At 35.4% G+C, this 15,128-nt stretch overlaps 1 protein-coding gene across 3 annotated transcripts in view; it reads left to right on the top strand.

The window, feature by feature from the left end:
- Nucleotides 1-5,177: 5,177 nt before the first annotated feature.
- Nucleotides 5,178-15,128, top strand: part of Cdc37 (cell division cycle protein 37) — a 35,495-nt gene continuing 25,544 nt past the window's right edge. Inside the window, exon 1 of one of the 3 annotated variants that reach the window (XM_076455322.1) lies at nucleotides 5,178-5,368. In XM_076455322.1, the coding sequence (XP_076311437.1) occupies nucleotides 5,336-5,368 (33 nt within the window). In that variant the 5' untranslated portion in view covers nucleotides 5,178-5,335. The remainder of the gene's footprint in view (nucleotides 5,369-15,128) is intronic. The other 2 variants (XM_076455323.1, XM_076455324.1) reach the window with 2 other exon arrangements.

Below are 15,128 nucleotides of genomic sequence, written 5' to 3' on the forward strand. Positions count from 1 at the left end.
CGCAATGTGAGGGTCGCAAGCTCGAATTCCCATCATCGAACGTGCTCGATCTAGGTGGTTGATGTCTAGGCTGCTTACCTGAGTGTAAAAATTCTCGCCTTGGAAAAATACTAGCCGATCACAAACTAGTTGGGAATAAGATCGTTAGGAGGAATTATAATTTTTCGACTTTTAACATAAAAACTTTCTTCACATTTTACAGTTGTTTCAAATTCCATCATCAGCATTACTATTTTAGATAGGTAGCTCACAACATTATAACTACAATAAACGGGTGTCTGTTTTGTGTGTGTTTTCTTTTAGCAAAGCCACATTGTGCTATCTGATGGGAATCGAACCCTTAACTTTTATCATGTAAATCCGCTGAACCAGCGGGGTAGTTTATTAATTTATAAGTTTTTGATGCAGCCAAAACATTGTTTAACAAAAACAATAATATGTAAATGTAAGACGCCAAGGATAAATATTTAGAGAAGTTTAAACATTTTTAATAAAACAAAAATACAAAATATACGTTTTCTGGAAATCTAAGAAGTGATATAAAACAACTCAAACTTATTTCATTTAACAAATTTCTTCAAAAAATAAATTATTTTCATCCGTGTTTTAGTATTTGGAGTGTATGAACCGCATCCACGTTTTATTACAGCTTTCAAACATTTATTATAGTTCTCATCTAGTTCATTAAATCTTCTTTGAGGAATCAAGACCCATTTTTGTTTCTGTTTAGACATACACTGCTAGTCAAAATCTTAAGGCCAATAAACGTAAAGAAAAAATATGCATTTTGCGTTGTTAGACTCAACCACTTATTTGAGTAGAGCTTTGAAAGATGAAAAGGGAAAATAAAAATAAAAAACTTTTTCAGCATTTAATAGGGAAAATGGTTGTGTTGTAAAAAGATTGTGTAAGATGTTGTTTTTCGGTGTTTTTTCTGCTACAATGTCGACTAATAAATTTTGTTTAAGTCATCCGATATCTGTGTTATTAGTACGTGAGTACCTTTACGAACGTCGGCGAATTCAACATGTAACAAGGAGACGTATCAAGATCTGTTTGAAATCATTTTCAAAGTAAATAGATGGAATAGTGAACATAAAGCTATTAATCTTTCTGCCCATCTAAAAAAAATCAGCTTTGATGACATTTAGTAACTCTCCAGCTGAGAGCTTTAGCAATTATCATACATTAGTAATGCCTTATCCGACAGATTTGGAGAAAGATCCAAAACAAAGCTCTTGGACAGGGTATGGAGGAAAGAAAGAAACATTAACCTAAATTGCAGAAGATTTGGAAAGGCTTGCACATTTATCCTACCCAGATGCTCATCATAAAATGACGATGTTTTGGCATGTGACCAATTTATAGATTTCATAAAGAAATCCGTTCACAAGCCTATGGTTTTATTGATTGGAAGCTTAGCAGTATTTTGATTGGCATGGATGTTAGAACAACAATAGTTGAAGTTGATTTGCTAATTAAAAGTAGAAAACTACTTCCAGATATGAAGGTAGAAGAAGGAGCAACGAAAATGCAGAAGATATAAGATTTCAGCAATAGGAAAATGACAAGATACTCTTACTGTGAGAAACTTATATATATATATATATATCACTATGTGTGGGTAATTTACATTAAAGAGGAGTGTATATTGTAAACTGACTTCATGCAGAGCCTCACAGAAAATCCCTGTATGCTACATGACAGTTACTACACCAAATCTTAGATTTCCCATGACAACAAAGAGAGTAGTCATTGTACCACCAAGAAGTGAGGTATCCATACCAGGCTTATTAGAATTACATTTACACTTAGAGAACGGCTCATCACAAAAAACAAACAAACTTCAAATTAATGATTGGTAGAATTCCTGTGGATCTGATAATAAATATGTAATCATCAGGACCATGAATACAACAAAAAATAACAATCGAGTCTAATCCAGATGAGACATTGCAAAATGTGAGATTTTGCTTATAGTACATTTACATCAGAAGTGCACCAGCTTATTTTTTGTTTTTTGAATTTCGCGCAAAGCTACTCGAGGGCTATCTGCGCTAGCCGTCCATAATTTAGCAGTGTAAGACTAGAGGGAAGGCAGCTAGTCATTACTTCCCACCGTCAACTCTTGGGCTATTTTTTTACCAATGAATAGTGGGATTCGCCTTCACATTATAATGCTCCCACGGCTGAAAGGGCGAGTATGCTTGGTGTGACAAGGATTAGAACCCGCGACCCTCGGATTACGAGTGGAGTACACCTTAACCACCTGGGGATGCCGGGCCAAGTGCACCATTAAGTATTCACGTTTAACTAAATGTTAAACGTTTGTACAAAAACAGCTTATAATCTCACTTATAAGAGTTGTATGATTGGATCTGTTTATCAACACCGACAGTTACATAATATCAAGACATATTCTATAGTGGACCTCATAAGTTAGACGAAACAAATAAATATTTCACAAAATTAATACTGGAGATGCAGCCTCAATATGTCAGATGACTTCCATTTGCAAAACATACCAGATTTTGAAAGAGATAGAACTGAATAATAGTCATGAGGCATCACGTATTGTACTTGTTAAAAAAGAGAAAAATGAGTCCATAATGTTCTGCCTGGACTACAAAAAGATTAATGAAATTGCAGAGAAGGATGTCTATCCACTACCAAGGATTGACTCTACTTTGAATGCTTTACTGAAATCAAAATAGTTTTCAAATATGGATTTAAAAGTGTATTTGATAATTGGAAAATCGACAAAACAAGCAGAAGAAAGACAGTTTTTTACTACAAGGAATGGATTATGGAAATGTTTATGCCATCATATGGATTATGAAATGCTCTTTCTATATATCATAAACTAATAAAGTTTGCTTTATCTGAATTACCCAGGATCGACTTGTTTATCAATTTGGATGACATAATTACACATGGAAAGACCTTTGATAATGTGTACGAGTGGCTCAGGAAAGTTCTAGATCAGCTGAGAAACATTAGTCTTAAGCTGAATCCTAAAAACTTGTATTTCCTTGTTAATAGTTGAGTTTTTTGGTACAGATAATCAATAAAGAAGAAATGCCAACAGACCCATTGAAGAACGATTTTATTTAGAATTGACAAACACCAAGGAACTTGCATACTGGTATAGTTTGTCCTTTACACAAATTACTTGAGAAACCAAGTAAGTTTTATTTGACTACTAACTGTGAACTAGCATTCAGTAAACTGAAGAAGGAATTAGCCATTACTTTAATATTGGCATAATGAACTCTAGAAGAAGCAGTCATTTTAAATACAGATAACAATGAATGCTACAGAAAGTGGCTATTGTACAATTCTAAAATAGCTACTAAATATTACCTAAGCTTTGAGCCATTTCCATAATTATCTATATGGATAAATGTTTATGCTCCAAATATAAAGTTCATTTTCTCAAGTTACTGGCAATTGCTTGTAACCCAGTAGGAAAAATAATAAGATGGCTCTAAATACTTCAGAACTACAACTTTAACATTGTACATTGTTCTCAACGGATCCAATGAAACGCTGATGCATTATCCCAAAGACCATTAACACTACCAGACGAGAGAGGCACATGATATAAATTCGATCAACTTATTATGTACACAAAGTATAGTTCGAGATGAAGATGTTGCATCCACCAATAATAATAAAATACTGATGTGATTCATTATTCATTTGGAAGCTGTTCAGACAAAAGATACAGATAGTACAGAAAAACTCTTATGGTAAACATACGCCTCCACACAGCCCCCCCCCCTCAAATGATGTATTGAGCATGATGGGCTTTCTCTTGTTTACAAGAAAGCTCATTGTGTTGGAAATTGGAAGATATCATGAAACAGAAACAATTACTTTATTTGGTTCTACTCACTCTGTATAACCTGAAGTACTCTGGCATCGTCATAACCTTTCAACGGTCCGATGCTTGGGTGTTATAAATAGGTTGGAGCGAGTAAGAGAACTGAAAGTGACAGTGAACTTTCTGCACTATTGTGTAGAGTAGTCATCTAGAAGAATGTAGAGAAATCAAGGGAAATCATCAGTGACATACAAGATTTTCTACACGAAAGCATTAAATCATATAGTGACAATAAGAAATGTTACTATGACGTTAATGCTGATAAGATGAGATTTTATCTAGGTGATGTGTGTGGCTGATAGTCTCCACTACAAGAAAGGATGGGCTTCGAAAGTACGTAATTGCTTGGAGGGACCTAATGAAGTACTGAAAAAAATTAATGACTTGGTTTAATAAATTAAAAGGAAAGGCCATACAAGCCAAAGGTCATTTGCCATGATCATCTTTGGAAGTATGTTGTTTAGAGAGTACTAACTGAAGAACTCAAGAGAAGAACTTGCTAGTGGAAACTCAACATACTGAGAAACCTGTATTTCCAATCAGGACCGTTTTCAGGGGGTTATCAAGATTGGAGCCACCAGAAAATTCACCATTCATGTATCGAAGATGAACTCTTCCAGTTACAACATAGCCAGTGATAACAAAGGAAGAGATGCCATCGTATTACAACAGGTTTTAGAAGTTAAACACACTAAAAAGACTAGATGAATAGACAAAGTATTTTATTTCATTAATATTAGGATTGTTCAAGATACTTCACAATGCAGGAAGGTTGAATCATTTAAGCTATATTTTTTTTTATTTTGTAATTTATATGTTAACTGGGGAAGGCTGGGGGTCTTAAATGATGACATTAATTAGGTCGTCTATACAGTTCCAATATTTGATGTCAAGTTTAGATCTAGTACATTCGATTGTAGATTATAAAGATGAATAGTTATGAAGTGTGCAGGATTATTTTCAAGATAAAGAAAGAATCAGTCAGTGTGTTAGATATTGCGGTTGCTAAATACTTGATCTATTTTATGTCTATCATTTGTAACGTAGGCCTAAAGAAATTTACAATTGTTTACCAGTGCTGAATTTCATTCTTGTAGAAATATCGAAGGAGGAAATAAAATAATTAATTATCTTTAAATGAGTTGTAAATTAAATTACTTTTACCAAATAATTTAAAATGATCCATACATGAGATAACTGGTTATGAAAATTCTGTTAAAAAATAAAATAATTTGTTTTATGACTCGATCACGAAATGGACGTTGTTGCTTTTTTCTCTTTCTTTCGTGGAGTGGCATAGACAGAATATTGTCGTTTGGTGGTGCAACCACAGCTTTATTCTAGATTTATATCAAAGTGTGTGTATTCGAGAAGCTTCGTAAGTAACGTAGATTTACTTCGTGTTGGTGGTGAGGAATAATTCTGGTAGTTTTTAGTGTTAGTGCAGTCATGGTTGATTACAGCAAGTGGAAAGCTATTGAGGTATGATTTAAAGGTTCAAGATAATTGCAGTCTACTCTCTTGTATTACAAATTATTAAATGTACCTTATCTAGCCCATTAGTGACAGTATATAACTTAATTAGTTATATAATAGTAACATAGCTCACGCGCATACGCTAATGGGAGTACTATGCACTAATAATATAATTATAAGTCTAAATAAAAAAAAAAAAAGGCCATAAACTGTGAACTAAGTTATCGATTAATCATTGCATTTCTCAGGATCTGTCATTTCTACCAGTTGGTGATTGCCTTTAATTTTATACAGTAAATATGGAAATTTAGTTTGGAACAAATACATTGTGTTCAAAAATTAAAAACTAGTTAGTATTCGTTTAAATACCATGTGTGTGTGTGTGTATATATGTATATATATATATATATATACACACACACACACACATATACAGGGTGTTCGGAAAGTCACTGTGCAGTTTTGTCTGTTAATAAAACATAAGTGCACAGTGACTTTCCGAACACTGTATATATATACTGATGATACGATACTTTTAGCATTCCCTGTTTTAATATAAATTTATTTTTAACAGATCTAACATTTTAGACAGTGTAATATTAGCACAGTATTTTTGATGTTTAATTCCTGTAATGTAGAAAAATGTATAATAATGCTATTTTAGTAATTAAATAAGAATAAGGAGATATTATAATATTGTATTTTTTCTCAGCATGTACACTCTAAATATCTCGATGCCTAATGTATTTCTAAACAAAGAATTAATGAGGAGCTGTATATACCTACCAAGAAGGAGAGGGGAAAAGTCTTACACTATTTGGAATGATGAAAAGAGACAGTTTGTTCTTAAAACAAAGTAATATGCTGAAAAACATAGAAATATGTAGCTGAGTGTGGAATTTTTGGAAAAAAAAAGCCTTGTTAGAAATATACTTGAGATTCTTACTGAACCACAAACATAATGTATAATATAACTTTTAGAGTTTTGTATTTATTTAACAGGGGAAATTAGATTCTGAAATTCACACACTTAGAGAGTGGAGTAAAACTTCAGAATTGCTTCAATAATTAATTGTCAATTTCTGTAATAGTCTTTATATATCAATATCAACATTAAATGCCTTGTATTTTATACACAGTACAAAAGTAATGTATGTGGACAGATTTCTTTTAATCTAGTGAAAAATAATTAAATGTTTTTAAATGAAGTGTGGGATTCACAAAATTAGAAACATTGAAACATGGATTTATATTTGTTAATTATCTCCCCTGTCCCTTTTGCCAGCTATTTGATTATGTACAATGCAAAATGAATAAACTGGATGTGTGTGTATATTAATAATTAAATTGTAGTACATATAAATAGATGAAGAATGGTATATAATGTTTAGAGAAAGAAAATTGGGTTTTGTTTTTCTGCAGCTTTTACAAAATATGTTATGAAAAAAACTGTGTACTTGTTACATGTAAACATTGTAAGTTATTAAGGGAACAAAAAATTATTACTTTATTATTTATTTCAAATTTTTGCACACACTTATATTTTTTGGTAGTTTTATATCCATAGGCCTTCTGAATCAAGATGTCTCATCCATCAGTACAGTATTATTGCTAACAATTTTGTCAGGAGGGGGACATACCACAATTTGCATTTCAAATATTTTTAATATTCTCTCATGCACTTTATAGTTTTTATCATTTAGCCTATAGTAGGATTTTAGAATGAAGCAGGTAGAATATCCCATGCTTGAACAGTTATAGCAGTTATGGTTGTAATTAATGCAGCCACAAACATAAAGCTTTTTTAAGTTTTAATTATATCATGTGTACTTTGTTGGTTTTGTGCTGTAAAAATGCAATGTAATATTGTATTAAATGTTTGCTACTGTATGTGTGACAGGGAGATTGTGAAATAAATGGATATTTATAGTTTTTGTATTTTTGTTTAGAGGTACAATTTTTTTGTTTTTGTGTATGTACTACACTTCTGCAATTTAAAACTTTTAATAACTTGCACAGCTTCCTAGAAATTTATCAAGTTTGTTTTCTAGCAATAGAATAAACAAATTTTGGAACAAAAAAAAAACCTTTTTTAAAGCACAGCAGTCAAACTTTGTTTCTTAAATATGTCTTTTGTCCTGGACATCAACTGATATAAATTCCACATCACTATGAAATTGTACCAGACAAAATGTCAAGAATGACATTATAAAAACCCTCTAACCTGAGCAATGTAATTGTTTACTAGTTGCGATAAGTGAGTATAACAGTTGATCTTCTGATACAGTATCATGCTTTGTTTCAAATATTAGTTTTTATTTTTTTTCAGTCTTTATATATGCAATTTTTTGTTTCTGTGTGGTATTGTTGTGTTGTAGTGCACAAATGAGTATGTGACAACCCTCCACAAATAGTGTGATACCCTCTCTTAGTGCAGCTGACTCCTTTTATGCTGATTGTACAATTGGTACTTTTCAATATGGCACTTCTATGTAACGTCTTTTCTTTTTGCTTCTTTTTTTGCTTTTTCTTTTTCTTGTTCCTCTGCTTCCTCTTCTTTTTCTTGTCATCATCTCCTATTCCTTTTTTCCTATCATCCTTCATCACTTCTATACTTCAGAGCTATCGGTTTTGGCAGTGACTGTTTTATAAACTCCAGGTTGGTAGGGCATGTTTAGTTTGGTTTATGAACATTTTTCCCTCTATTTGTAACTGACTGTTTGGGTACTAAAATTCAGTTGTACCTTATTTTCATTCTGATCCACATCATTTTCCCTGTCCCATCCATGAGTTTTATTGTTAGTTGGCATGCACTGCTCTTTTTCATGGTTCATGCTCTTTTTTTATTTGTTCCTAATTATTTTCATTATCATGAGAGAGCTACAGCAGCTCATCTATCTAGTCTATGCTTCATTGGATGTAGGTTCACATAGACTATTTCAAGTCTCCTCTCACCACATCTGACACATCAATCTTTCTGGCTGATCACTTCTGTCATCTGTTGGAGATCAGGTGGGTTTGTGTATGGACTACCCCACATACTTTCATCGTACATAACTTCATCTGGCTATCTCATTTTCTTTAGGATATCATCTTCCATCACCATTCCATGCACACCTTAGTGACTGTGGCAGTTCTTTTTTTCTATCTCTTACTTATCCAGAGAATGGATTCTGTTTCTGAGAATTCCACTGACTGTCATATGTAAGGCATTGTTGGGATTTTTGCTTATCCTTCTGGTCCTAGTTGAACAAACATGGACTAGCTTGCTTTTAAAAATAGGGTTTTATGGTCACCCATAGCACAGTCATAAGGTGTTGTTCCTGTAGGTTCCCAGATGCACTTTTACTATCCTTCATCTAGTGGAGTATGGAAGTCCTTGCTACTCATCATTTTCTAGCTACTGGGATAGTGGATCATGGATTCCTCTTGAGTGTCACCAAGATTATTTTGGATTACCTTTACTTAATGGGTTTCCTACTTCTTTATTGTCTATGAAATTTCTTTCTTAATTGTACATTATGATCTCTTGGTATACTGTCTTCACATAATTTGTTTTGGGTGATGTTTAACATTTGAGATGACTTTAACCTTTCAATTTCTTTTTGTATTTTCCTACTTGGATATGTTTTTCTTATGCATCACCTGTATTCTCTATTATTTTTTGTTTATCATGTATGATGCTTGAGATTTACCTTGTCTTTTCTCTCTGTGGTTCATACTAGGTTGTATGCTTTTTTTTTTTTTTTCTCTGATAGCTCCTTTATCATGCCCAAATGTCTTGTCTTCTTTGTATTCATGATTCATTTTGATTTATCAACTTACATCTTATCCCTTTCTTATTGTCTTGTCATTGGTATCTTTTTGACCAGCTTGGGAACAGTGCCTTGTACATTGTATTTCATTTTCTAGGTCTCCATTTTGATAGTGTTAGTCCTTTGCTCTCTCCTTTTATGTTCTTACTCTTCTAACTGTGCATTTTATCTCAGGCACTTTTTTGCTTATGGCTTCTGTAGACACTTGTTCCTTTCTTTGTCCCCTTGGTGTGGATTCCTGTATGTATTGAGGGGACCTCACAGGAAAGGGTCTGTTCTTTTAGTTTACCTCCATTGGGATCTAAATACCTATGCCAGAGCTTGCCATGCATGGTGACCTGTGAAGGGGGAAAGAGGATCTTGGTGGTTAAGGGTACCAACCCTAACACACCACTTTGGTCTTGAATTCCTGTTGACAGGCAGCCTTGAGGTGCCCTCCCCTCTAGGGTCAACTAGCTGGTTCACTTGGGCTAAGGTGAATCAAGTACCAGTGTTGGACATTCTCATGGCTTCATGATGGGTGAGGTCAGTGGACACTGAAACATTCTTTCTTAGAGATCACCCTAATTAAATTAAAAAATATGTATATAGTGAAAAAAAACAAACTAAAGGTAAACAATTAAGTCTTGAAGATTCTGAACAATGACCTTCAACTTCAGCACATGTACCTCATTTTCTAATATTACATTCTTTATCAGACAAATCTTTAGGGTGTCTTTTTCATTCAGAAGGGATGAGAGGGACTTACTTGCTCTCCTAAGTTAGTCAAAGCTTTGTTCTGGTGAGATATTGGTGGAAACATCCACATTTCAACACAGTGAACTCTTGCATTCAAAGGCAGTTGGGGATATGCATATTGAGGTTGCACCTTGTGCTACTCTTAATTCATCACAAGGAGCTATTGTTGAGAGGAATTTGGCACTGTTGGTTGATCAGCATGTACCCACCTTGTCTTTGCCATTCGACACACCCTTTGAGACCATAGCCATCCATGTTTCCTTGGGTTGTACCGTCACTGTTTGTTTTTCTACCTGTTTCATGGAGAGACCTATGATCAGTCAGACCTTGATGCTCTCATTGAACAGTTGCCATCCCCCTTTTTAATTCTTTGTGGAAGTGCTGATAGTGATAGGAGAATATGCTGTCAGATTGCAATCTTTATCTCTTCAATACTGGTTTGTATACTTATTTTCATGCATTTAGTCAGTCTTTTACTACTATTGATCTCTTGATCTGCTCCCCATCACTATTCTCTGACTTCATGGAGAGTTGACAGTAACCCTCGAAACAATGATCATTTTGAGAAACACTGGCTGTGGTCAATGCCACTTGACCCATGTGCTCCAATGGAAGTTGCATCAAACCAGCTGGTCATCTTTCACTGCTCTTGTGGAACTTGATTCAGCCATCATCTATAAGCCATTGATAGATGACTGTGTGGTAGCAGTGACTGATTTATTATCCAAGCAGCTGCTCTGTGTATTCCTAAAACCTTGACATGTTTTTCATGGTATCCTTATCTGTGGTGGAATTCTGTCTGCCAGGCACAGAAAGCTCAAAAACAGGTCTGGGATACCTATGATAGGTATCCCACACTCTCAAACCTCATCACTTTTCATGGGGCCTTGCATATGCTCTGCTGGTAAGACATCAAAGCCAGAAGGAGTCTTGGATTAAATTCACAACCATCATCTCTTCTACCATCAGTTCCAAGGTCATATGGTACAAGATTTGGAAGGTCAGTTGGCAGTATAATTCCGTACCCTTTTAATCTGGCCAGGATGTAGCTGATGCCTAGAGCATTGCTGATACTCTTGATGAAAGCTTTTGCCAGGTATCTTTGCATTTCTGCTTCATCCTCCACTTTCTTAACCATCAAGACTCGAGCAGCACGATCATCTCTTTGCCTTCGGGCTGATCATCTCTATGACTATAATTGTATCTTTACTCTGGTGAAACTCAATCTGGCCCTTCATTGGTCTGGCAGTACATCAGTTGGACCTGATGATATACACTCTGAGATGCTGTGCTATCTCTCTCCTGCTTCTCTTGCTGGAAGAAGAATCTTCTGGTTGTTTTTATATGGACCTATCAGGAGAATGTTTTTCCTTATGCATGGCACCAGGCTATTGTCTGACCTTTCACTATGCCTGGGAAGGATCCCAAGGTTCTTTCAAACTACTGTCCAGGTGCTTTGAAGAGCTGTCTTTGTAAGACTATAGAAAAGATGGTTAATGCTAGTCTTGTTTGGTTTCTCATATCAAACAACTGCCCCTCTCCCACCCAGTATGGGTTTCTGACAACAGTACTCCATGATGGACCACCTGATTTGACTTGAAACATTGATCAGAGAAGCCTTTCTCAAATGACAACATCCTGTATCAGTAATTTTTACCTTGAAATGGCTTATGATACTACGTGGAGGTATGATATTTGGCGAGACCTCCATTTGTGTGGGTTGCATGGCAATTTGTCTAGTTTTATTTTAAATGTTTTAGTGGGCAAGTGATTCCAAGTTCTTGTGGATTTGACACTTTCCCATTCTTTCCTACAAGAACTTGGAGTCTCTCAGGGCTATGTTTTGAGTGTCACACTTTTCAGTATAAAGATTAATGGCATCACTGAACAACTCCCTCTTACTGTTGCAAATGGGCTCTGTGTCGATGACTTTCACATCATATGTCAGTTGTTGAACATGAGGTTTATTGAGTGTACCATAGTAATTGATTTTAACTTTTCTCTCTCTCAAGCCATTTGCATACACTTTTGCTGCCAAAGGGGTATTCATCCAGATCCTGAACTCTGTGTCGGTGAAGTTGTGGTTCCTGTGGTCTCTGAGGCAAAGTTCTTAGGGCTTATCTTTGACCATAAGCTGACCTTTATACCACACATGAAGCAGCTACCAATCAAATGTACAACAGCACTGAATATCCTTAGTGTCCTCTCTTCCACCACTTGGTGAGTAGATCAATGTTCTGTGCTAAAGATCATGCTCTTAATCAATTGAAACTGAACTGTGGGTCTCTGGTCTGTGGCTCTGCCAGGACCTCAGCCTTGGAGAAACTGGACCCTGTTCATCATCAGAGGCTTTGGCTCTGTACCAGTGCTTTCTGCATTTCCCCAGTCCAGAGTTTGTTTACAGAGACTCATGAGTCTCCTCTACACCTCTGCTGTTTGCAGATGTTTTTAATGTATGCTTCAAAACTTTGATCCTTATCACAGCATCTGACCTGGGGTTGTTTATCTTCTGCAGTGGGTCATGCTTTTTCAGAATAGATGGTATAATATTGCCCTTTTTGGCCTTTGCATCCAGGTGGAGTTGGTTGAATAGGGTCTGTCCTTGGATAACATTGCTGTATCCACTTGTCAGCCCATCCAACCATGGCTTATTACCATCCCCAAATATGATGTTTTTTTTTAAATTATCACAAAAAAGTAGATACTTTTGATTGAAAGTACCATATTTTATTTGCTGAACATCTTTCAAACCATCCTTCCATTTGCATTTATATGGATGGTTTGAAATCAGGTGAGTGTGTTGGCTCTGCTGTTTTGTTGTGATTTGGTGGTTGTGAACATAATCCTACAGTTTCTGTGTTCACTGCTGAATTATATGCCATTTCTCTTGCCTGGATCACATAGAAGCTAGAAGTACTCGAATTGTACTATTTATACAGACTCGCTTAGTTTTCTTCTGGCCCTGGTTAGTTCTCACCAATATTCAAAACCAATTGGCCCATTTCTCATTAACATCTACTTCTATCCAGTTCTTCTGGATACCAGGCCATGTTGGTATTTGCAGGAATGAGCTCAATGACACTGCATCTAAGTCTGTCTGCTCTGGTGCTATCACTGCTGTGCCTGTTCCATACATGGACTGTGGTGCTCTATTCAAGGCTCTGTTCTGTGCCAGTTGGCAGTCGACTTGGAGTGAGAAATGTGAAAACAAGCTTTTCCAGATAAAACCCTCTATTGGAGTTTGGCCATTTTGTTTCAGTAAAGATCAGAAAGAAGTTGTCTTAACTAGACTATGCATTGGTCACAGTTTTCTAACTTTTTCTTTCATCTGGGACTGATGCACTAATATGTGGTCTGTGTGACACTCGGGTCATAATAGTTTACATTTTACTGTCATGCCTTCATTACAACTCTCAACAACAGCACAATTTTAGACACGTCTTGTCCCAGTGTTTATCTCTGATGCTGGACAGTGCCATTGGTGATGGTGACATTGTCCACATTACAAATATTTTTAGTTTTTTAAAGGCCATTGTCCATTTTAATGCTATTTAAGTTTTTAATTCATGAATTAGAATTTATTGTTTTAACATGATTCCTTTTTACATATTAAAGTAAAATTAGTTCGATATATGATTAGAAAATGGCCGTGGCATCAAATAATTTGAAACCAGGACTGGAAAGCCAACTTCAGGTGACTAATGCTGATGTTTGAGCTTGCCCCTTAGTCATCTGGTATGTTATAATAATTAAAATTATGCTACAGAAAGTCTTTCAAAACTTATTACTTTTTTTTTCTCTCTTACTGCTGTAAACTAGATTTAAAAATTGGATTTAATGCTGTTTTTTAATTCAAAAATCAGAATTTGTTTTGTTTTAACATTTCATTTTATGAATTTTAACAATTTTACTGTTAATGTTTTTACTGGTTGTTTGGTGCAGATAGCCTAGTTACTTTGCTCCATAAAATTCCAAACAACCCAACCAAATCAATGTTTTCTAAAACATTGACATGCTTTCCATGGTATTCTCATCCAGTGTGGAATCCTGTCTACCACATGGCATGAAAGGATCAAAAACGGGCCCCGGGGTATCTTTCACAGGGATCCCATACTTTTAAACTGCATTGCTTCTCAGTAAGCCCATGCAGTTAAGATGTCAATGCTGGAAGGAATCTTGGATTAAGTTCACAACTATTATCTCTTTTTATTACCAGTTCTAAAGTTGTATAGGACAAAGTTTGGAAGGTCAGTGGGCAGTATACTTCTATCCTCCTTTTGATCTTGCTCTCTGATGTCCAAGAAGTAGTTGATGACCAGAAGATCACTGATACCCTCAGCAAAAGCTTTTCTCATGCATCTAGTACTTCTGCTTCATTCTCCATCTTCTTAGCCTTCAAGATTTGGGCAGAGTGATTGGCTATTTCCTTTCAGGATGATTGTCTGTATGACTATAATTGCCTTTTCACACTGGTGGAACTCAAGCTTTCTCTTCATTGGTTGGGCAGTACATCAGACAAACTTGATGATATTCTGTATGAGATGCTACATCATCTCTTTCCTGCCTCTCTCACTACTCTTGTGGTTGTTTTTAACCAGATCTGGCAGGAAAATGCTTTTTCTGATGCACAGCACTAGGCTGTTGACCTCTCTTTTTTAAGTCCAGAAAGGTTGTGAAGATTCCTTCAAACTATTATTCAATTGCTTTGAGCTGTCTAAGATCTCACAGAGGATGATTAATGCTTGTCCAGTTTTGTGCCTCGAATCAGACATCTTTATCTCGTTTACTCAGTATGGATTTTGACGATAATGCTTCACCATGGACCACCTGATTCAACTTGAAATGTCAGTCAGGGAAGCCTTTTTCAAGTGACATCTTGTTTTTTGACCTTGAGAAGGCTTATGATACTATGCAGAGGTATGGCATTTTGCAAGACCTTCCCTACTTTTTTTGGATTGCCAATTACCCATTTTTATCAACAGTTTGGATGTTTGGATCTTCTGAGGATGTTATTTCTACTTAGATGGCCAAGGACTATTCTTGGTTAGGAGAGTTGATTACATGCAGTAGCCTCTTCTTGATACCGCTTGTCAATTTCCAGATTAATAGATCAAGTATAATCTTTTGTGTTGTGCCCAAAAATTGATGCAGGTTTTAATCACCATTTGTTTATTTTAAAGTGAAGATGGTATGATCTTGATTCCATGCTTGCA

The sequence above is a fragment of the Tachypleus tridentatus genome, chromosome 9 (assembly GCF_004210375.1).
Source record: "Tachypleus tridentatus isolate NWPU-2018 chromosome 9, ASM421037v1, whole genome shotgun sequence".
Lineage (NCBI taxonomy): Eukaryota > Metazoa > Arthropoda > Merostomata > Xiphosura > Limulidae > Tachypleus > Tachypleus tridentatus.